The sequence below is a fragment of the Dermacentor albipictus genome, chromosome 3, assembly GCF_038994185.2.
Source record: "Dermacentor albipictus isolate Rhodes 1998 colony chromosome 3, USDA_Dalb.pri_finalv2, whole genome shotgun sequence".
NCBI lineage: Eukaryota > Metazoa > Arthropoda > Arachnida > Ixodida > Ixodidae > Dermacentor > Dermacentor albipictus.
In genome coordinates this window covers 94725028-94749989 of record NC_091823.1, presented here as the reverse complement: position 1 = coordinate 94749989, position 24962 = coordinate 94725028, and the positions used below count along the sequence as shown (strand labels likewise).

The following is a 24962-nucleotide window of genomic DNA, read 5'->3' as shown; positions in this document are numbered from 1 at the left end:
ATAAGTGATTTAAACACGGGCAAATATATTGTTTGTTTAAAATTGGATGAAACCAATTTGGTTAGGCCTTTCATGTTCAGGTATGTAGGTAGGATTTTTGAGGCGGACATACAGGGCCTCCGTGCAATCCGCCAGCGAGCGGATCTCAAAAGCTTGCATAATATAGTTTATTTAGATAAGTTAATTGGTGGTGAGATTACTCATTAGCTGTTTTAGTTAGTTCAGTCAGATACTGGTTACGGAATTAGCTTGTTTATTAGTAAGTTCAGTTAATAGTGTAGTTGTAGATTAATTAGTAAAGTAGGTTAGTTGGTTGAAATGGCATCATTAATGACGTATTTGCTTGGTTAGCTAGTTAGTGATCGTTATATTCTGCTAGTTAACAAATTAGTTCAGTTATTAAGTTAGTTACACTATAGTCATATTTCTTTATGTAGGTTAGTTTGGTTAATGATTAGTTGATTATTTTCGTTTAATTAGGGAATCAGCTAACCTACTTATTACTTGGTTTTTTTAGTTCAGCTATCTCAGCTAGTAAGTTTAGCTATTTATTTAGTAAAGTTAACTAAATTAGGTATTTTGTTAAGTTAGAAATGTTAGGTATTAGTGAGTTTAGTTCGGTAATAGTCATGAAATTAGTTGTTATTTACTAGCTCTAGCCCTTTAATTAGTATGGTTAGTTAGGTGGTTCTTAATTTCGTTAGTAGGGTAGGTTAGTTAAGCACCTATGGGGGGAGGGGACCGACACGCAGGCACACACCTAATGTTACGCATTTTTGCTATTGTGAATCAGGCTGTAACTACACACCGTGCGAAAACTGAAACATGAGCAGCTAAGACCGGCAATGCAGGATTTTTTACGCTTAGTCACATAAAAGTGCCACATTAGTGCAGCCAGCATACGCAGAGTGTTCGAAGAAGCGCAGAAAGCTTCGCTTTGATAAAAAAGAAACTTTCCACTTTCACTTTTTTATCTTTAATTATTGTCTTGTAGTACGCTCACCGCTGACAATGGAGAAAGTATAATTGATGTGTGTGCGTGAATTGTTACATGCGCGCTTTTTATTTTCTGCTCTTCTTTGAAAAAAGAAAGAGAAAAGAAATAACACCCGGCAGGTGTGCAAATTGTGAGTGTGCATAGCACAAAGCCTTTATGAATAAAATAGGGTCAACTAAAAGTTAATTTTCCTTGAGCTTTGGTCAAAATTCTTGTCAGTATAGTTTGTACTGCTATTTACTCGAAGCGCCGCAGCCACTGAAGCCACCATCTTGGCATTGGCATGCATAAACTGTCAAGTATGCAAATGGGTAAAAAAAAAAGGGTTCTCTAAAAAATTATCATCAGCAGACGTATGGCGAGCCCCGCGAATTCTATTTACATATAAAAAAGCTTGACGTATTAAGACAGACGCTCACGCATGATAAGTCGACCAATATATGTTTCAAGTGTGTGCCACGGATATGTCAGCTGGTATACTCACCAGGCAAACGGGAATTGCGTCATGAGCGCCAATTTCTCCCCTGGTGCTTGGTAGGCCTAACTCCGAGATAAAAATAACAAAGAAAAAAAAAATCAAACATGCCGCCATGGCAGCGGTTTTGTTGATGGGGGAAATGCCATTCTACTTGCCGTCTGCTAAGCACTCGATGAGCACATGACTTTCTCTTCGGGCGCCAACAGAAACCAACAGCGCTTACATTTATTTTCTTTTCAGATTGTTTTACTCTTTCGTATCTTTTTTTCAACACCCTGTGCCTACAAGTTTTCTTTTCGCACTCGCAACATATGTGCAACGCATCCGTGCGAAGTTATCTTTTTCTGTTCAAGATGCGCGAGCGAGCCAGCATAAGTAGGCAGAAAAATGTGGTTTATTCACAGCCTTTATTAGCAACCTATCGCATAGCAAGGCATTCAATACACAACTCAATAATGTAGAGCTGATTATCTCATTATTCAGTATACAAATGGGCGCATTCCTTACTACGATCATACATACATAAGACAGCTTCCTACAATTTCTCATAGACAGAAAATTGGCACAGATACCATGTTTCTTTGCTGTACGCAACACAACTCTACCAGAGCAATTTTTGTCGCAACGGTTATTTGTTAATAACAAAAAAGATTATCAAGAGTATCAGATCCACCTTTTTCGCATAACAGTAAAAGCAACTTCCCTTTTTATTTCATACAACGGGTATTCCTTCTAGTGCAAACTACATGCCATACCTAGTCAATGTCCTGCGTACCTCTGCTTGTCCTAATGTGCCAATAAATTTTCCGTATATTATATTGAAAATGTCTATAATATTATTTCATATGTGGCTTTGTTTCGCGATTCAACATTTAAAACCGCTAAAGCTTTATTCAGATCTGTAAGATTGTGAAGAAGGTATCATTACGAAATTCCTTACGAGCATATTACGGATGTTTCTTAAAATGTGTATTACACTTCGTTTGATCTATCGTCATCTAGGCATAAATGACCCATTTCCAAGACAATAACGATGAATGGCGCCAAGTTTTTTTTGTCGAGAAATATTAAATGCAGGAGAAGCATGTGTCAATCGGCGGTTGATCGATGGTAGGACAAGGACAGAGTGATGCACAAAGGTATTATTGAACCATAACTTCGGGACACAGAGACGTATTTTTAAAAACAACGCAAGCCGGCTGCATTCAATTCATCAGGGCAATCTGCTAAGAACAATTCTCTTTTGAATGGCGTTCAAGACGTTCCTGTTATACGATGAACGTACATTATGCACTTCCTTTAACAGAGTCCATGAGCTCACACCACACAACTGCGCGACCACACCGACGTGCTCCAAATACATTGGATTGGATTGGATTCGATTCGATTTCATTCTTCGATGGCGCGTACCCACTGCAGGGGATTGGCCAAGATTTGGACGGCATTAGGAAGATGTTGGTAGCACAAAAACCGATAAAAGCATTTCTCTATGTCCTTTTTCTTCCTCTTGCGATAATGGAGTGCCACCTGGCTCCCCAAGAGTTGGTAGATCTCTAGGCTCACATGATACATAAACTTCTCTCTTCCCCCGTGGTAATCTTTCGGCAGCGTTTTGACTTCGCTGACTTGCGATACTTTTGTGTATCGCTACTCAGTCGGTTGATGACGCCTACGGTATCTGGTGTGTATATTTTCCGCTTCTGGCCTCGCTCCGGCGGTGTAAAACCTGTGAAGACAGATACATCATCGGAACATCTTGCTGGGCTAGCTGGCAATTTTTGGCCAGGTCGCACGCTGTGTAAAGGAACCCTGCACACAGCACAACGCAGTGTCCTGTCTATACTGGAGTGTCATGTTCCACTGTAAAGTGAATTACATTGGCAACAAATCCGTGCCATATATGACATCTCTTCACATTTAAGGCAACGCGATGTTTCACATCATTATCAAATTTCTAGTGCATGTGAAAAAAAACTGAACTGAAAATAGTACTTTAAATCGATGCAGGTCAGTTCTGATTATATTTGGTTGAAGAATTTCAAGTACAAATATGCCTCCAATATTTAGTAATCAATGTTCCAAGTTTTAGTGCTGCTATATATTCATGGAACATGTCACGCATTGCTGGTTTATCAATAGCTGGCTGAGAATACTAGGCATCAGATTTTGAGAGCTAGATTTCTTGATCGATTAAAGTTTTTGATTCATCTTGTTAAGGATTAGGTAATTGAGCACTTTATTTACTTTGGCTTCATTTTTCTCCATAATACCCATAATAATTCCGATATTTTAATACTGCTGGGCAACTGAGCACTTGAATTTTTGCTCCAGAAGAATTTCTGCTATAAAGCGGCAAACAAAGCTTAAGGAGAACACTGCAGCGCGCGGCAAGAACTGTCTTTGCCGTATTGTATACTGTGTCGCCAAGCGCGGCGCGACTTTTCACGAACGCGAATTCGCTCATTGTCAGCGGAAACTGTTCGGCCTTTTAGTTTAGCCTATAATCGAGAACATCGCGCACCGCAGACGAGCAAGCTATTAGAGATACGGACAAGCGCGTGGTTTCTTGGCGCAGGCGGAGAAAATGTCCCTGCGTGACGTCACATGGCACCCGACGCCCGTAGCAAACGACCTGGAAAAGACAGCGCTCGCCGTGCTCATGGCACTTGCGCTGTGGCCTGTCAAGTGTTTTCCGTACGAAAATGATGATCTACAGAAGGACAGATTCGCAACCACTAATATCTTGTTTTCCTTACCTTCATCGATCAGGGACCGCTCTTCCAGTGTAACAGCCGGCACAGCCGACCACAACAGACTTGTTTTGGACGGGTCGGCGAGGACCCTTTCTGTGAAGTGGTCCGAGCAGATGCGGTAGCCGTTGTACACCCTTGCAATTTTTTAACAACAGAACGCGAGCGTCGACGGTAAGGCGTGTCCGCGGCCTTGTAGTGGCCAAGGGCGGCGGGATTGGCAACTTTACGTGGCGGTCGTGCAAGGCGAACTCTAGTTCAAATGTGCACTGCTGCACTGTTCGCTTCGGGAGTGCCCCTCACCGCTGCAAGGCCACTGACACGTCGTGTGGTCGGCGCTCGCGCGTTAGTGTTAAAAAATTGCAAGGGTGCACATCTGATGCCATGTCAGTCCGGTCAGGACTTCCCATTTTGCGTAATTTCGCGATATATCACTTCAGAAAAGTGGGCAAAGTACCGCGCGTTCATGATTAGAGAACACCTGAAAGCGAGACAAAAGTTGAGAGTACGAAGCAGAGATGAAAAAATTCTGTCCTTCTAGACGCAGGTTGAAAAGTGAAGAGAGCCTAATTGCTTCCTAACGAATGCAGAAAAAGTGTGCTTACCTCTCGTGCGCTGGGAAACAAAAATTTCGCCCTTGTGAAGTGAAGAGAACCTAGGTCGTCACACAGGTAACTCGAACTTCTTGTAATTCAAAACGCAAACAGTGACTGCTGCGTAATTTATTTTTTTCCGGCTACTGCCGTGTTCATTAACATTCAAAGGTGGTAATGACACAGCGAAAAACTGGTCACTGGTATACTTTCCTGCGTAACCAGTTTGTGCAGCAAGCGTTCAAATACCTTCGGCAAATATACATTGCAAGTTTCCTACTCGTGATGAAAATGAAGAGCAACCGGTAACATATACCGAAGCGAAATTTGCCTCTGCACGTCAGCTAGCATCAATCGACTTTATTTTCAATCGGCATCAGTAGCTTCAGTTTCTTACGACACCGCAGAAAAAATGCGCCGCGCCAAATCAAAAAAGATATTCACTTGAAAGAACCGCGGTAGATCTTTCGTTTCGTCCTATAGCTGTTTTGATAAGTATTGCGGCTTGTTGCTTCATAACGAATGCAGAAAAAGTGTGCTTACCTCTCGTTCGCTGGGAAACAAAAATTTCGCCCTTGTGTTGCACCCCGAATCGCCACATCACACAGCCGCGCAGCACGCCTTGTGTCCTTTCCCCAGTTTTTCCGACATTAACGGAAGGTTCGCCGGCACAGAAAGAAACATTTTAACGACACAGCATACGAAGAAAAACATGCACGTGCATAGAAAGCGGCAGGAGTAGACGAACAGAGTGGCATCCGAAGCGATAAGAGTGAAAACGCCACCCGTTGGTGCAACGAATGAAGCGACTAATAAAGATATAAGACCCCGAAAAAGAAAATAGCCAATAGCACATTTTATTTCTAGACATAATTGCATCACTTTATTGCTATGTAGGTTGAAAAGATAGAGCCACATATGCATCAGGTATTGAATTTTCCTTTGGCTACCAGTGTCATGGTGACGCTTTATTGCCAATACCGAAACTAGCCCCCGGTGTCCACCCACTGTGTGGGCCACGATGTCACGGTGTGCAACGCATGTATATACTCTTAAAAGAGTTTGCACCCTTTCGGGCTTATGTGTTTCCGCAACGATAATCGTCATCTGCCTTGCTTGCGTTTGCTTTCCTGAGAACCCTCCGCTCGCTGGTTTCCTGTCGGGAATGCTATGTCACCCTAAAGACGCGCATGCCGTTCGTAACATGGAAGTCCCAGGCGCGCAGCGTAATACCGGTGTCACACGTACACTTCTGATCGCGATCGGCACCGATCCGGATCGAAATTCTCGACTGCGATTGGCTCTCTCGCGCATTTTATGCAAAGGAGCCAATCCCGGCCGAGAAATTCGATCCTGATCGGGCTTGATCGCGATCAAATGTGCGCCCTGTGACACCCCTATTAAACAAAGGAAAGTCACGCCAGACATAGTAATAACTTTTCTTAGAGTGTAGCACTGTGCCCGTATATTCGCTAAACTTCCCTAACGTAAAACTGTTTTCTTACTGGCCAACGTTCGACCATGAGCCGCTCTTGGTATGGATCGACGCGATAACAAGCGGGCAGGCGCGGCGATGGCCGCTCGCGGACGACACTTACGTAAGAAGGCCCGTAGTCATTGAAAGAAATCAGTGGTGATTTAGCGCTAACAAAAAAAAATGTTACAGAGCAAACACATGCAACCACAAAGTACGAAGGACGGGACACAAACGCTGTGTCAACTAAATTTTATTGACGGAAGACGGATACCTTATATAAGGGGAAAGGCAGAAGTGAAGGGGGAAGGGAGTGATACAATCGGGGAAAATGACAATGCGCATCGATGAACGAACGTGCCAGCACTCAACGGAATCAGGCGCAGAAAAAACAAGAAAACGAAAAAAAACTAGAAGAACACTAGCAAAAGGCGAGGGATACTAAGGGATGTGTTTGCGCTGTAACAATTTTTTTGTCAAGTATGCACCAACTCGCCCAGAAAGAAGTTTTAATAATTTAGCGCTAAATGCGAGAAAAACGTGGTAGCATTAAGTTGCACTTCTTTAGTTTCGCACAACATTTTAGCTGACTCGACACAAGCCGCGCCTCTTCGAGGAGCTTCGAGTGCAACTGACGTTGGTCCGGAGCAAAGTGAGGCGACGGCGCTTCAGCACCACCACCATTTTCCCTCTGTCAAGCGCCCACACTCTAAAAATTAAAGTTTACACCCTTTGGATTGTATTTTGTCCCCAAACGATCATCGTCATCTGTCTTGCCCACATTTCCTTTCTTTAACGCTGCGAGCCCGGTACTTCGTAGTCACGAACGGCTTGCGCATTATCAACTTGACACAGCATCCTCGACAGGAAAGACTTGGATGCAAAATTTATGTTGCGTGAAAGAATTCGCTTGCAAGCGACTGAACTAGATGGCGCCGCTGCATTGAGGGAGGCTCGGGATCACGCGCCTCATCGCCTGCACAGAGTAGCAACATGGCGGCGTCCCTGCGATTCCATATTCCAATGCAAGGGCGCTATGGGGAGCTTTTCCTCTTGAATTCCTTATAATAACTCATGGCTTCCGGTACTGCGATAAGTCTACAGACAGGCTAAAGCCGTCTCCTGGTTCCCAGCTCTATAAAACGTCCAACGAAACTCTGCCATAAAAAATTATTCAGCATTATGACACATTTCTTCAGCGGTTACATTAAACGGCACGGCGGGATATTACAGCGAAGCTGTTTATGGCTAGGGTTCCATGAAATTTGCATGTGTGCGCGCAAAACCTATCACCGTCAGCAATGGCTCGTGGCCCTGCTCGCGCGTTCGTCGTCTTCTTCAGCTGGCTCGCTTGCGTCCCTTGGCGTAATCGCGCGAATGCGCTCGTGCCACTGCTCGCGCCTTCTTCTTCCACAGCTGGCTCCGATGGCGCTCATCATGCCAGCGTTCCCATACTGCCCCTCCCTCTGCGAAGGCGGTGACGGAACTGGCCCACTGCCAGTAGGTGAGGTGGCTTCGGTCTCAAATTCTTTGCCTCAATATATTGCGAGATGAAAACACGAATGAACGTGAATGTGTAAAAATAAATGTGTGCACCTACCTTTCGTCACAATAACCACCGATCAAGACAATAAATGTGTTCGTATTTTGGTTCGAAATTCTGCGTCAGCTCTTTGTCGTTTGCTACACAGCTTAGCTGGTCATCCGCCATCAGTGTGGAATGGTTCATGACTTTTTTTTTTATTTAGTCCTCATGGAAAGACTGGAAAGCATTGTTTTTGGCCGCAAAAGGATGTACACAGAAATGACAGAGAGAGAGAGCCCGCCTTCCTTTCTGTCTCCTTCTGGGCCCAAAAAGAATGTTTAGCAGATCCCACAAACTTGCCCGAGCAGTTTTATTCAGCTGTACTTACAGGGACTGATAACCAATTTTTAAGGGCCTAGTTTTTTATGGCGCGACGCAAAGCTCGCCCTCAGTAGCGTTTACATCTGCAGCGGTTACTTCCAAAAGCGTGTGGACATTTAGTAATCGGAACTTTCCGATTTCAGCAGCCTATAAAAAAGTAAGAGTCCCTCCTCTAGCAACGCTGAGAAGTGAGAGCGTGTCGATAGTCCGCCTCGCAAATTGTGAAAGCCATCCAATCCATCGTTCTGCTTTCACAGGAATGAAACTGTGGTTAACCACCTACCTTACATTTTGAACTTTACAACCACTTTTGAAAACAAAAAGCTAATGCAATAAGTTCACGTTCTTGTACAGACATTTCTTATATTTGTACAGCATTTTCCCCCAAATACACGCCTACGTCATGGCTGGCTGGCACCCGTCGTCGTTGTCCTGTCGATAGACGAGCCAAGTCAACTCATCAAAAACGAAGGCGAAGGCATCGTCACTTTTCTGCTCACTACAAACGATTATCTGCAAATCGTAAGTCAGGAAAAACTTACAATGAAAAGTATACTGCATTTCAATACTAATAGAAGTACCAGTAACCGCATACACTAGTAGAAGGCCACGTGGTGGGCCTCTTATGCAGCTTCATGTGTTTGCCGCGTGGGTCGCCAAAGGTCATTTTCCGCTAGTGTTCCTGCATTTTCCGCGACGCGACTTCTGCTGATGAAATAAAATATAAATCCACGTTTAATGGGAAAAACGTGGCTCGTTTTAGCCTCTTCTATATGGAATCATTCCATAAGCGGGGCTATCTTGATTCAGGTTCTGAGCGGCTGCATGTCCCTATGAGGCTTACTTCTCCACAGCAAGATTCATCGCGCGGAGAAGCCCGCTTCTCGGTCTCCCTTCGTTTTTAGCAAATTCTTTTACAAGTATGCACTGCAGTCGTGTCGGCTCACGATAGATAAATTTGAACCGGAACAAACGTTTAATGCAAAAAACAATTGATCCTGACCTTGAAACAACTTTAAAGACAGCGGCTAGGTGCAGTGCTTGATTCCCCAACACAACGCGTGCAAGGCGTTTATTTGCAGAAATTAGTAATTATGATAGTCATGAGTAAGCCTACTCCAGGCTACCCAATTGTTCACTGTCGTTAGTCTAGCGCAGCGCAAATGCGGCGGCATGGCTTCGTAATGCTACAGCTCGATCGTCACCGTAAAACCTAACTCCATTAAGTGCACATTTAGATGTCTTAATTCAAGTCGAGGCTGCTTATATCGTCACAGTGAAACCACTCCACTTCGTCCGTAAGACATCCAAATCATGTCACATGTCCATGCGCCATTTCGGTTACAAATAGGACATCCATCCACTGGACGTGCAGACCCGGATATCCTATTGCGGATGTTCCAAAGATGTAGCACATGGACCTGCCTCAGATATCCTGCCATGGATGTCCCAAGGTTTTCCCACATGAACCTTTTTTACATACCTGTACACATGAATATCTGTCTTCAAATTGAGGCTTTTGAGTTTCTTGGCAACCGAATTATGTTTTCCCACATGTTCGAATTACAATCCGAAGCTATCACCACTGCAGCTTGTTCGCACTTTAAATTGTACCTTACAAATTTTCTGATGCAATTTGAAAACTTCAATTTGTTCAACAAAGCACTTGCGCTTCTCGGAATGTCTAGAAGAATGAGGAATATACTGCACTTCCGCACACGTGCGTGCGAGCGAGCGAAACCTGTGCACACAATGTACGGGTTCTTGATTCATGGTCTCTGCCCATTGCATCTGTCACACACCGTGTGTTGCGACCATAATCGATATTATGGCAAACACTGTGCAAAAGGCCCTGGCATACATGTGCCCGTAAAATCTACGCATGTCTCCATAATGTCAATTGTGGCTACGCAATGAATGTCGGCAGGACACGATAAGTGCGGCGAAACTGTGATGCGAGGGACGTCCGCAAGACGTGTTCGACACATCTCTCGGATATACATGTCCTGACAGTGGATGCTCATAGAATAACTTAAGACGACATTGCTATCACTGGGAAGTCAATGCTACCGTTTTTTTCGTGCGATTTACGGACCGAACTAAGCAACAACTCATCGGCATGACGAATCGAGGAGACGGACGCCCACAAAACGAAAACACACACAAACAGTACTGCAGAAACTGCAGTATCCACGTAGTGGACATGTCCATTTCATCTGCTGCTAAAGTTCTCATTGGCTGGGCTGTGGTACACATCAGGAGACAGGCGCTACCTGCCAATTAGCACTTTAGCAGCAGACGAAATGGACACGTCCACTAGGTGGACATGTCATTGTTGGATGTGCTCGTTGAAATTCTCAAACCCAAGTAAAACGCGAGAAGTGAATAACAACCAATCGGACCAAGTTGAGTTTCTTCCCAACAGGTTTCCAAAATTTAGCGAAGGTTCTCTTTTGGGCAGTCTTTTGTATAAGTGTAAATGCAAGACTTGGAAACAAATTGAACCAGTTGTAATGGAATTAGGTGTGCACAGCGTCGGAAAGCAAACTAGCGGCGCAGTGTGCAGGTAGAATGCTCCAAAGCTGGAAAGAGTGCTGCTTGCTGTTGCTTCTTTCTTGTGAGCAAATAAACTGCCAACTCAATGTGTTGAATAAGAAAACTATCTTCTGCATGTACTGCTAAAATTATGCATGCACGCTATGAAAACGATATGCCGCCTCACGGCCTAACGTGATGACCAACTTCAGACTTACCGAGGCAGTTATCAATCCTCCTACCGTGCCCATAGGCTAAAGATATTATCGAGAATATTCCTGCTGCTTAAAGCATTACTAACATTAATGCTGGGGCAGAAATCTATAAACGAACAATGCTAAATGAAACTTAAACTTGCATCACTCTAATTTATTAATGCTCCTGCCTAAACAAAGCACACTCCGCGATTTGAAATGCGAGACAGATGTTAAAAGCAATGTTCTGCTCACCAGGAAGAAAGAAGCCCCAAGTGTTTCGAACAAACCGGTATAGTAACAGTCGTCACCATTTCCCAATGCAAAATTTATGATCCAAGTTGCTCTCTGATGCACGTCGTCTGCTTCTTATGTGAAAATATGAAATCATATTTTGCTGTCTTTCCACAGCAATGACAGGCATAATGGTTGGTACACAACAAATCTTTTGACATCCGCATTTTTTTTTTCCTTTTCGGGCTTGTGCGCAGTGGCCAGTGGCGTAGCCAGAAATTTTGTTCGGGGGGGGGCTACGCCACTGGCCCAATATATATATATATATATATATATATATATATATATATATATATATATATATATATATATATATATATATATATATATATATATATATATGTGCTTCTATTTAAGTACATGTAGAAGGGGAATTTGTTTTTCCCTCCAACCACTTCACCAAATTTAAGGAGGCTTGTTGCATTTAAACGAAAAAGTTTAATTCTAGTGACTACTGGCTTCGAATTTTTCATTTAGGTGGTCAATTATTTATTAAAAATTGGCCAAAATTGAATATTTTCAGAAAACGAAACTATCAAGTTCAAACTCCGTGACTCAACAATGAAAGCGGACAAAATAGATATGTTACACATGAATCTCAAAAAAATTTAGTATTGTGGAAATACGGCTTTTGCAGAACCCTTGTACACAACGTAACCAATTCATACCCGCCGTGGTTGCTCAGTGGCTATGGTGTTGGGCTGCTGAGCACGAGGTCGCGGGATCGAATCCCGGCCACGGCGGCCGCATTTCGATGGAGGCGAAATGCGAAAACACCCGTGTGCTTAGATTTAGGTGCACGTTAAAGAACCCCAGGTGGTCAAAATTTCCGGAGTCCTCCACTACGGCGTGCCTCATAATCAGAAGTGGTTTTGGCACGTAAAACCCCAAATATTATTATTAACGTAACCAATTCACGTAAGATACAAATTGACACAGCAAACTAGTCCGCTTTGACTGTTATAATAAATGCCGTTTACAGAACCACAATATCTGTTCTTCATGCATAGCTCTTAGTTTGTAAACGTCCTGCTTCTATTTTTTCAAACGTTAGAATTTTCCAAAATATTTTAAACAAAATTCAGGCCCTAAATCAAAGTTCTGTTTCCAACAGACACTAGGATTTAACTTTCTCTCTCAAATGCAACCAATTTCAATAAAAGCGATTAGCAGGATTATCTCAGAAAACCGTTTCTGCGTTTTACAAGTATTTGAATAGGCCGCGTCGGATTGGGCCCGAGCTAAAGCTTCCTCTGAAACAATTTATCGAGGGATCAAATAATGAATAATAACTGCATTGTCATTGCCAAAGATGCTGCAGACAAATTCTTGAAAGCTACGCACTGTAAATACAAGTAAAATATGTATTTTTTCATAAAATATTATACTCGTATGTGTCAAAAATTGTGCCCAACATAACTGACGTCAATGCTTCCATGTTTTTTGTCTATTTATTAAGTAAAGAAAATATCACACGAACTTTAGAACAATATCAGTTCGAAACCAGGAAAGCAGTGCATGCCGCTGATATGAAAAATTAAAAGGCAATGAACTGAACAAGTTGAGGACAAATATGTTAATGAAACTTTGTCATTCAAGAATCGTGCTTACATTCTTGTATATATGCAATGGCCAGTGAAAAATCTCAATGACGCTGTCGTTTGTTCCAATGTATAACGCAGGAGTAGCTGTCCCTTGTCGTGTATCGTAATTGCACCGAAGTTATAGTCGCGACAGAGAGCACGTATAAAAAGCAGGAGTTCTTCAAGATATATGAGAGCAAGTCAAATGAATGAGCCAACAACGGGGTACTTTATTTAAAAGCAGTCTTCATGAGAATTTAGACATTTGTCGTATTGACTAACGAGTTGCGCGATTCCCGTCTTATAAAACTCCTTGGGTTGCTGCTTCAAAAAGTCTGTATCTGGTTCCCTTGAGGTGTTTTTTCGGTTGCCCCAAAATGTAGAAGTCGCAAGGTGACAGGTCTGAGCTGTATGGCGGATGTTGCAGCGTTTCCCACTTGAACTTTGCCAGTTTTGTATTAACCACATAAGCGACGTGGGGGCAGGCATTGTCGTGGAACAAGATGACCCCATTCGTCAATTTTCCATGTTGTTCGTTCTTGATTGCGACACGCTGCCGTTCTGGTGTTTCACAATATCGGAAACAATTGATAGCCTCTCAAGATTTAGCAAATTCTATCAGTAATGGACCTTGTCGATCGAAAAAAAAGTCAACAACACCTTTCCAGCGGAAATGATGGCCTTTACGTTCTTTGGGCGTGGTAAATTCGAATGTTTCCACTGTAAGCTTTGCCGTCGTGTTTCAGGCTCGTAGTAGTGGCACCAAGGTTCGTCCCCAATCACAAATGCAAACAAGAAGTCGTCATCGTCATTGTGATACCCGATCAGATGAGTCAAGGCAGCGCGAAACTTCTCCGTCTTCTCGCGATGGATAACAATCTTGGGGATCCATTGCGCACCAAAGAGCCGATAACCGAGAAGCTCATGAATTATGGCTTGAACCGAACCGTGACTGATGTTCAGACGGTCTGCCAGTTCATCGATGCTTATCCTCCGTTCTTGTTTCAGCAGCTCATGAACCTTTGAAATTGTGTGGGGGGTGATTGCACGATGGTTTTCGCCCGGTCTTGCAATGTCTTTGCAACGTCCTTTGAACCGTTTGCTCCAACGCTTCACAGTAGTCAATGAAATGCAGTGTTCAACGTAATCGGCAGTCATATGGTGATTAATTTCTGTTTTGGAAACACCTTCAGCTGTCAAAAAATTCGCGACACCGAGCTGTTAAACTTTTGAAGTGTCCATTATGTGACGCCACCATATTCAACCCAGTGTGTGAGAACATCAAAGAACATTTATCTTCACACCTGCGTGTCACTTTTGTAAATGAGACATGCCGTTCTCCTGCGCGCATGCCTCGCAGATAATGAACCGAACCATTATTGCGCGGTTAGGGTAGGTTCACTTTCATTTGACTCGCCCTCGTACATTAGAAATGCAAAGATACAATGGGATATGCAAATGCGAAAATACGGCTTGATAAAGGACAAAAAAGTGTCACTGGAAACAAAGTTCACTGCATGTATACACAAAACCTCGCAACAAGATATTTAAGTATACGTATAAGTCTCCAATGAGTCTATGTATGTAAGAAGTAACTGTATATAATGCGTCAAACAAGGCAAATAAGGATGTTGCACAATCATAGATTCACAGAATCCTAGATTCCGCCCCCATTCCATCCACTCCCCCCGATGCATTGCGCCCGACGGAAGGCGGCGCGCTTGCTCCCCGCTTTCCTCCTTTGCGCACACAAGACTGAGCCACCATCGTCGGCTCACCCATTCCACCTCCCCTCCTACGCTTTCACTCGCACATACAGCATGCAGCGCGTGGTCACGATGTTATCACCCTTGGACTTTATACGAAACATGAGGGCGATGGCAGGAATGCGCCTGAAGTGTCCATATAATTGCTTTCGCAATAATATAATAAACGCATCCGGCAACTGAAGCGTCCCGTCGCCCATTACTTTCCGCAAAAGAAGTATCAAAATCGAACTTTCACCATGCGACAATTCGCTGCGCCGCAACAATGTATTTTTTTTCTGTGAGGCGGAGGCACCAAAATGAATAAAAAAAACGTATAGGAAAGTATGTTGGCCAGAATCAAATGCCTACTTCGGGCACCTAATGGGGCTACGGAAGGAATACCGAAGAAAACATGAGACGCTTGGTCCACTGAGAACCATACGCATACTGCTCGATCAGTATCCTACAGCGGCGAAACAAGACTTTCCGGAAAGGTTCCGCTCAAGGAATGCGGTACAATCCTTCGAGTCCCCACAGTGATGGCGGCGAGCGACCATTTTTTTTTCTCGTCTGCTAGCCAGAAAACGTCCAAAACCCTGTCGGGTGAAAATCCACTCGGCCAGAGCAAACCGAACGCGCACCGAAGTGCACCGCACGGGGGTCGGGGCCATACGAGAAAAACTTTGCGATCTGGCTGGCTCTGGCAGCCCTCGGGTAGGGTAGCGAGAACAAAAAAAAAATTGAAGAGGCTCAATGTGTTCTCGCGAATAAAAGTCAAAGTAGAAAAAATAAATAAGAACGTAGTTACTTTGGCTGGCTTTAGTGTCTTGACATGGATGTTCTGGCGTAGGTTAAAAAAAATGTTGATATTTTTTTATGTGACATGACGGCACAAATGAACCACCCCAACGCTTCGTCTCATTGGACCTCGCTGCCTGCTTTGTCAACTCGTCTGCTAGTGTGTTGATTTGGCTTGTCTTGTTGTATGTTCCGATGTAAGACTTTAGAAAAGTCAATAGACCTTTGGCGTCAAATGTTTATAACAACATTAAACCCACAAAGCTCCGCAATTGAAAATCTAAAGCACAACTTTGGAAATGTCAATGCACCTTTCACATCAAGAGCTTATGAGATTTATACCCATAAAATTTCGCAATTGATATCCATGCGCTCTATAGATTCCGTGGCCTCAGTGAGATGCCGCGGCGAGCCCGCTCACCATCAAAGCGCCCTTGAAACTTTGTGCTCGGATGGGACTGCTTGGCGTTATGTGACTCCCGGTGTATGGGCGTTGCCATGAAATCCAGCCCGAGTTTGCAATCTTCGCGGTTAAATGTCTTTTCGAGCGTCAAAAAGACATTCTAGACAAAATCCAGAGTGATTTCCGGCGCCGGGGGTCGCTTTGGTCGGCGGTGCATGGACAGCACGAAAAAATTTCGGGGGGGGCTGAAGCCCCATAAGCCCCCCCCCTGGCTACGCCCCTGGCAGTGGCATAACAATAATTTGAGAACTACGAGGCATTCAGTGCGTGCCACAATAGGAGGCCCTCTTTCGCTTCAAGCTTGTACCTAGATGAGCTAGCTGTTCCTCAACATGGCTGCTAGGGGAGGCGAGTATTTAGTTGGAGTCGCAAATAGGTGCCCACTTTATCAGAGAAACCTACCTGTATTTTCTTGCTCAATGTCACAGCCAGTGTGATCTACAAATACTAGTGGACACAGCCCACTCCATTATACATGCTTGTTCAGCTGACACAGCACTTTTCACTTTTGAAGGTGAAGCAGATATATCGAAACCAGGTCCAAGGACATGCCAAGCCACTTGTACAGCACAAACCCAAGACGTTCGGCAAGATCCACAAGTAACAAGCATGCTTTACTTGGAAGCTAATATTCTCAAGACACTGCCAACTCAACAGACTAGCACATTCTAATAGTAAAAAATAGTGGAAAAATATATTCAACATATCGTGGACTAAATATATGAATGGGTGTGTTGGTATGGGTGCTGAACAGAACAGTGCAGATAGACAAAAAGAACAAGTCAGTGCTGCTTCTTGTCTCTCATTCTTCTGTTTTCTCTGTCCCATTCAACATTACTGCCACATTAAGCAAGAGAAGACTTGCAACGAGAGCATATGAAAAGTTCTCAAATCAGCTTTCACACAGACACTAGTGACAAAGTACATGTAAATAAACTTTATTTGTCGCAAAATACCTCTAGTACTTTTTTTTTAATTTTCCAGTGCAGACCTCACATCCATAAGGTAAGCCAACACAAGCAGTATACCTCAAAACCCTTTGTCACACTACGACATATGCACATAGCTCCTCAATAAAGGCTTCATATGCTTATAACTCGGTCAGCAGACATCTACTTATCCCACTGCAAATGTACAAATCCATTGAGCCTCTCTGAGCCGTGAATGCCTTGCTGAAATATCTGAAGACACACCAACTCCAAGCAGGAACTAGCTTCATTTCAATAACACATTTAGACAACGAGCATCACAGGGATGCAGATATTTCAAAGCTAGAACTGTAGAAGACAAGCAAGAATACACCATGTTCACTGAACTTCTTGTACACAACTACAGCTTGCAATTAGTCAGCGCAGATGACATATGATTATTGTTAGTTTTTTTATCGACACTGGCTTTGATGCCAAGAATTGTAACAGTAAAACAATGTGAACTTATGTGAGAAAAAGCAAGACCTGGTTTTTTTTGAACAACAGAAATAGCACTCAATAAGCAACGGCCATTTAACATAGAAGAAAAAACAATTTACACCACTTGATATTTAAGTTCAGTGTTATGCTTTCAAGCTGCACTAAGAACTAATTACATACTCTGCAGCGTCCAAAGAGTGATGTACTGCAAGGACCAGTAGCCATCGGGTGAGAAACTAGGCACATGCCCACCCCGAAATTTCTGCGTTGGTATGCAGGCCCTGCCCAGCGTTCCCCCCCCCACCCCCCCTTAAAAAAAGGTTTCTTATGCCCCTGACCAGGACTAACTTTTCGCTCACACACATTTCGCTTCCAACAAATCAGCCAGCCAGAGCAGCTTTCAACGGCTGTGGTTTCACGAGTAACATGCCCTTTCTGAATCTGAACATAACATTACACTGGTGTCTTCACATATTTCAGCGAAACTGGCTCAAAGCAGCTGGACAAAGCAACCAGGATGCAAGGAACAAAATACACACTCGAAGAGACACTGAACGGTGTGCCTCGGAAAAGGACTTCACCGTGGTGGCTGTATGTTACAGCAGTTATGCCATACCAAAGGATGCTTGTTAGTGGGGGAGCTCCTTGCCATCATTAATGTGTTACGAGATTAAATTTATAGCCCACTAAATCGACAAAAAGTCAGAATATTCCTACGATCTTGGCATGTTGACCTAGTAGTAGTAGTAGTACACAACTTTATTGGGGTCCTGAGGAGCTAGGCGGGGACCTGCTAAGTAGGTCCCTACCCAGCCATTGGCTAGTCCCATGTCGGAACAGAGGCGCCATGCCTCTTTGCTCGTTCACGGGCCCTATGGACAGCATGTTTGACCTAGAAATCAGATTTGCGGCCACCATGAGCTTACGTGGCCAACAAAGTTCTGTACTGTTTCACTAGCTGCAGCCACCAAATGTCAAGGATTTTCAGCTTTTCTTGCGGAACATGCAGCTCAATCTTTTGAGAGCGATAAAAGAAAATACTGAAATCTTGACAAATGCAAGTGTGAAGGACACAGTGCAATAACAGGCAATCAAGTGACATTCAATCTTACTTTCTCCTGCCATAGGCATCTAACACCATGCAAATTAAGCATACAAGAACCACCACGACTCAGTGGCAAAGAAAACAAGCCAATACAAACATAAAGTAAATTATGTACTCGAATTGAGAAAGAAAATCACACTTGCTTATTTGTTTTACAGCTAATGATGGTTATTAGAACTTTGTAAATTGCACAGCTTGTCTGATTCATGGTGCTAAAAAAAACACTTCGAGAAATTTTTTATAATACACGTGCTGCATCAAGCTGTCTCGGCATCTACTAGCTTACATTCAATACTGCAAAACAAGAAGCACGAGCAAATAACAATGACTTTGCTCTATGGAAGAAATAACTCGCAACTTAGGCAAATAAGACATGTCTGCGAGAACACAATTTTTCTCAATGTATGCTCACAATCAATGCGGTGAAGCTGCAGCAAGCAAAATTGCACTGCTAAAATTTTGGCAAAAGGATCATAGGAAAATAAAGCAGCAACTTTCGGACTTGCAAAAGGTAACAAGGTCAAACTCTCGTCTCCTCCGATGTTAAAATTCATGCGCAAGTCTCACGGAACAAGTGGACAAGTTGAAGTGTTGATGACAAAGCAAGAGGGCTACGTTCAAACCACAGGCTCATTTGTGTTCAAATTTTGCACGGCTGTCAATCCAAAATGCATTACAATTATTACTACGTCAAAAGGCAGTACTTCCCCATTTCATCCAGTATAAAAATGAGCTGCGTGCTACTTGCAGTGATATGGTACCACAAGAAGAAAGTTATTGTCAAAGCGAAATCAGTGAAAGAGACAGTGGCGCAACCGGTCACTACCGTGGTGAAACATGGCGCATACCATGTTTTGCTGTAATGATATGAACGACTCTAAAGTTCCTCTTGGAAAAACCTGCACTTCCTGCTAGGCATCCTTGCAGATGACAGATTTATTCTGGATGATGCAGTCAAGTACTGCATTCAAACATAAAAGTGGACTGCAAAATGTTCTTTTCTGTGAGAAATCTGCGCATGAATGGGCAAGCTACTTAGCAAGAATATCTTTTTATACCTGGCTTCTTTATTTACACTATGCTCCATACTCCTGCTTAAACGTTCAAGGTATTGCTCAGCTCTCTTTTGGTGCCAGCGACCTGTGCAAAGTAGGGAAATACTCTCTCGATATTACTCCACACATGTATTTTACCTTGAAGCGCTGTGATAGAGGGCAACCACTTACCTAGAGCAAAGTGTGTGAAGCGATTTCTATAAAAGGGTTCACCTAGCCGTTTGAAAATGACCCAACTTCTAACGAACGGCACTGTCTTGCTGTGACACTGTATTGGCCTGCCCAACGGGGGCATAAGTTCCCCCACTACATTCTCTAATGTTTATCACCTCTCCTTGAATTGAAAAAAAAAAAAAAAAAACCTCAGGCAGCAGTACTTACGCGTACAGTGCATTCCACTTATAACGATATACAGTTGCAGCAACAAGGTTCGAGTGCTACATCGTGTGCTCGTGTGTATGCATTCGCATGCAGTGTACAGTTCTGTGATACAACTACAGTTAAAGTGATTTCATTCCCCAGTTTCTTACTATCACAACACTGTACTTTCAGCAGTATTTGACAAGCAGGTGACAAGTTCACTGCACAGTTTACGATTAGCACATACTGCAATCAATGTTATGAATCTTCACAAGCTATTGCAGCTAAGTGCACTGATGACTATTGCCACTCACACCGTACAAAACTCATGGAGTACTTTGCAATACCTCAACAAGAGCTGAACATTTTGCAAAGTGAATCATTTCAATGCTAGTTTATGCTCTGGAAGTTTAATGGTCACAGTTCAAACTGATTCCATAGAGTGAGATGTTCAATGCTGTGATAAAGTGACAAGTAGGGCCAATCAGTAACCCACAAATAACAGCCGCACTCGCAGACACCCAAGATGTAGGTTGACATTAAAATTATGCACAGTGCCAAAGTAACGATGTTATCCTACAAATATTATTAGACTTCTTAAATGGCTAAAAGAAGTTCCACCACCTGCTAGGCCTACATAAGAACCAGATGCCCAAATTTTCAATAGTTGCATTGCATTTCTTTGAAATCTGATCAGCACAAATGATAACACACCGTATCTGCAGCAAAGCTTTCAGTATTAAGCACTTCAACGTAACCATCCGTAATGCCATTTGCCATCAAAGCAGTAATAGTTGAGTGCTCAATCGCTTTATTTTTAATTCTCACCCGCAATATGTGAGAGAGGAAAAGAAATGACAAGAAAAATGTCCACCACACTTTGTCCCCTCTTACAAGCATCCATTAGTATGCCACACCAAGCCACGCCGCCAAATCTACAAACTCAAGAAAAGACAAACCAAACACACACACACAAACACTAAAAAAATGGAGGATGAAGCATTCACTGCTGACTCGCATGATTGCGGCAGTTGGTTTTACTAAAGGCTTTTCCACAAAATAAATAGACTTATTGCAACAAACAATAAATTTGCACATAAAAACATGCAATTCCAAAAGGCCTCCTACAGAGAGGACTGGTCAAAAGCTCTTTGAAAAGCTCCCTTCAGCATCCGTTCTCTCTTCAAGGCTAGGGAGCCCCAGTCAAAACTGACTCTATTACAATAAAAACCATACAATAATTAGTGTTGCTTTAAAAGCGAAGCTTTTCTTTGTGAACTGCGCTGGGTTCGCATGACCGTCGGCGCTGCGTGGCTGCTCTGTCACCGAATGGACCAACCCATCAAAGCTAAGGGTACGCGTGCCATCACCGCCTCTGGCCGCCGAGTTCCTTACGCCACAACCAAGTGGCACTCACCTCCGCAGCAGCAGTCGTGCAGGGGGGGGGGGAGGGGGGGAGAAAAAAAAAGAAAAACGCCCAGGACGCCTCGTGATCTTTATCGTCAACCATTGCATCACCACCACAAGGCGCTCACCTTTACGCTTCTGCAGCAGCATTAGCCCTCCACAATGCCCGAGTGAATAAAGCCTTCCGTGACACTTTGTGCGGACATTCAATACACACAAACTTGCATTTCGACTCTATACACCTGCACAAAGCTTCTCTGCATATAGATTCCAACTCGTTGGATCTGCTGCACTTTTTTCTATCCCTTTCTAAAAACCAAGGCCTGTTCGCACAATGTTTGAAATTGTCTACCTTTTCTCTTCAGAATGATTAGGACAGTTTTGAAACAAAAATGGAAAGTTCATTTTTTTCAATACATCCTTATCGCCAAATGAAGACAATAGTGCTGCAGCAGGTTTATGAGATCGAGAAATTCAGTCTGCAGAGGCCCAAGCCCGCAAAGTGCACAATTACACACAAATGAAAGGACACGATAGGAAAAAATTTTTTTTTAGCTTGATGGTTTTATTTTGAAGGGCACCGTTTAATAAAACAAGCCTTTCTGTGTACTAAACAAGAGTAAATTTTGGCAACCTATGTTGCAGTGGCCTCAAACAATCTAAGTGGAACTCTGAACGACTTCTCAGTTCCCAAAAAGCAACACAGACCTGATGATGTTCCCAATCACATGCTTGCCGACACAAGCGCAACATCCACATCCTAACCACGTAGTACCAAGTGGTGGCTACATGCTAACTTACATTTCTACTAGCTGCTCTTTCATGATTAATGCTTATAAAATGTACGCTGCTTTGCAGGTGAAATAGTGGGTCATCATGACATGATTTAGATAAACTGTAGTAAGCAGAATTTTTTTCTACATAAAAAGGAGAGAAACAAATTTCAAGAACTCGCCTGCCTCCGCACCAGCCTTAAGATGAATCATTTCCCAATTTTTTTTATGCTTTCACAACAAAAACCCTCATACACAGCTTGTGGAGTCTCCCCATACTGGGGCTTCGAGGGGACATGGCATGCCCAAACAAATCTGCATTATTTACATGCCTCCCCCCCGCCGCCCCCCTAGCCAAAACCCTAGGAAGCATATATGCATGGACGCCAAAAAGCCGTCGCTACCTCCCCAGCGAAGTGACAGGCAGACCAAAGTGTAATGCAAACTCCTTGGCAGCCCTGAGCATGGATTTTACAATCTTCACCATCTGACATGCACAGCACACCGCTTTCCATGGCTCTATAACGAACAGCAAAATCGCATGCACTGAAGTTGCAACAAGTGTGCTGCAGCCGATAGCGGCTGCGGCCGTACTGAGATGACAAAAGCTTGCACGCAGGTTATTGACAATGACTTTGTAGTTGCCCTAGGAGTGCTGTTAGGCAAGGCTCTCTGTATAGTATATAATATATATACACGGTGAAGCCAGTTGAAAGGAAGCACCAACTTGGCATGAATTATGTTACAGCATAATCACAAGTTAACTTAGGGCATTTTATTTCCACAAAAAGTGCGAGCACAGCAGTTGTGACCACTGAGCTGATGCCTGTACAACCTAAGAAAGAAAGAGGAAAAAAAATAAGGCAGCACAAACCACAAGAACGATTCATATGTCCGTGCCATCACTTGTCAAATCTCGTGTCGTTCTATATGCCGTTTGTGAACAGCACCACGATAACTACAAGGCTTCAAAAGTACATCTGCATTAAAGTGATAAACAAAATCAATGCACTGGGGCTGAAAGAGACACACATCAAATAACATTGCCATCTAATTACAACGAACACGCATTCAATAAACCCCTCAATTACAAGTGATCCAGCGCTGGTGACAACGTTGTGGACCATGCAGCGTCTTCAGGGTTTCCTTGTAACACACAATTCTCAAAGCGTCAGCAACCCGAAGAGGGCTTTCGCCAGAAGTCAAACAATAAAAACAAAACCTAATGGCTGTGAGCACGTAAAGGTGACGAATCCATACTGAGTGCAACCGTTGAAGCAGAAGCTGGTTAGGCAAAAAGTACAGCTGGGATGGAGGATGGGATTAGACGGAGATGTTGTGGGATGATGATGTAAACGCGTGCAGGTTTCCCAGCTGGCTCAGACCGTTCTGGATGTGGTTGATGTGTATTTGAACTTTGTTCTGAAAAAGTCTGCAAGGAGGTGGGGAGAAAGAACGTAAGGACATGTCGATCCAAATAAAATATTAAAGACGCTTATGAAGCAGGTCAGTGCATCGACATGAAAGGGCCATCCTGAAGTGACAACATTTTTTTCAGAACAAGCAGGCATTTGGAGGGATACAGCCACGTTTCGTGCTCGCATCCTATAGCATCAAACCCAGTGCCTTCAACTCCAGCACGCCATCACCCCATGCCACAATGACCAGTATTACTTCTGACAGCCGCGTGGCGATGAGCTGCCACATTTATTGCAAGTGCCGTCTACGAACATGGGCTTAATGGTCAACAGCTGGAGAGTCGGCTTAAGATGGCGATCATCTACGTGGGTGCCATGCATGTTCTCTTCCCCACATGCAAGGCATACTTCATCATTGCCGTCACTGCTGGAGTGATGGTGCTAAAAGCTCACGTGTGTTAAGTAGCTGAGTCACTAGCAAAGTTCACCACTTGCTCACTGCAGTTGTTAGTACTCACAATTGTTGTTATTGTGAGGTGCTGAGTAAAACTAACACCTACAAAGGACACACCCGACACACCAATAGAGTGCTCCACTGTCCTTGTCTCGCATGTCCTTTTGCAGTTGTTAGTTGCACTCAGTGCATTACAAGATGAACTAACGCCAACTAGCCAAATGTTTTGCTATACAGTAGAACCCTGCTGATACATTCCTCATGTATACGTTTTCCAAGGTATAATTTCACTAAAGTCTCAGCAAAGGGCTCATAGACAGTGATGTACTAGAATCCCCTTTCATACATTGTTGTTCTCACAATGTTCCCACAAGATAAGTTTCAACTTTGGCAATGAATTACAAGAAAATATAAGGTTTACTGTCTACAACTTAAAAACTATAAAAGAAAAACATCTATCACACTAGGCACCCTGGCTGTGCACTTCCGACCACCACCAACTTGCACTTTTCACGCTCCACAGCGTTGGCGGTGTGGTCATGGCAGAAATTACAGACACCTTACAGTACACAGTTCGATAATCAGAATCCCCCTGCACGACGGTATGCCAATCAGGTCAGAGAATCGAGTAAAAAAGGCAATATTCTGTCTTTAATATGTCGCCAGTGCATCCTAGCATGGCACCAACTGTCGATCTAGTAGTTGCAGATTGCGTCAAAATCTCAGGGCAAGCCAAGTCAAGCCTTTTTGTTTTGAAAGGTTGCATCGGCTGCATTTACTATTTGTCATGCGAGTTCTATGCATCCAGCCTTTTTTCACTGATGTGTTCAATAGCGACAAGCTTTTCAAGAAGTTCTAAGTGGCACCAAATCCGCCCATGATGTATGCACTGCACTGATGAGGATGATGATTAAGTGGGGGAGGCACCAGACAATGATGGTTGCAAAAAAATTCGTGAGCATTCGGCTATCGCAGCTCAACTGACTTCTTTGACTGACTATACTCCTGTCTATCTGTAGCAACAGCACGACAACGATAACATGATCAATGATCATATGTGCAAGCAGCAATGCGATGACAGACTTGGGCCATATTTTTGGACAATCAGTTTTGAAGATACTACTTTCAGTTTCGTACCACTGGGCGCATAAATGGGTGAAAGCGATGC

General features: G+C 43.4%; 1 protein-coding gene across 4 annotated transcripts in view; it reads right to left on the bottom strand.

Moving 5' to 3' along the window:
* Positions 1–16735: 16735 nt before the first annotated feature.
* The window catches only part of LOC135902934 (protein lin-9 homolog), a 76206-nt gene continuing 67979 nt past the window's right edge, over positions 16736–24962 (bottom strand). For all 4 annotated transcript variants that reach the window (XM_065433257.2, XM_065433259.2, XM_065433261.2 and 1 more), the window contains one exon: positions 16736–23354. In XM_065433257.2, coding sequence (XP_065289329.1) covers positions 23246–23354 — 109 coding nt within the window. In that variant the 3' untranslated portion in view covers positions 16736–23245. The remainder of the gene's footprint in view (positions 23355–24962) is intronic.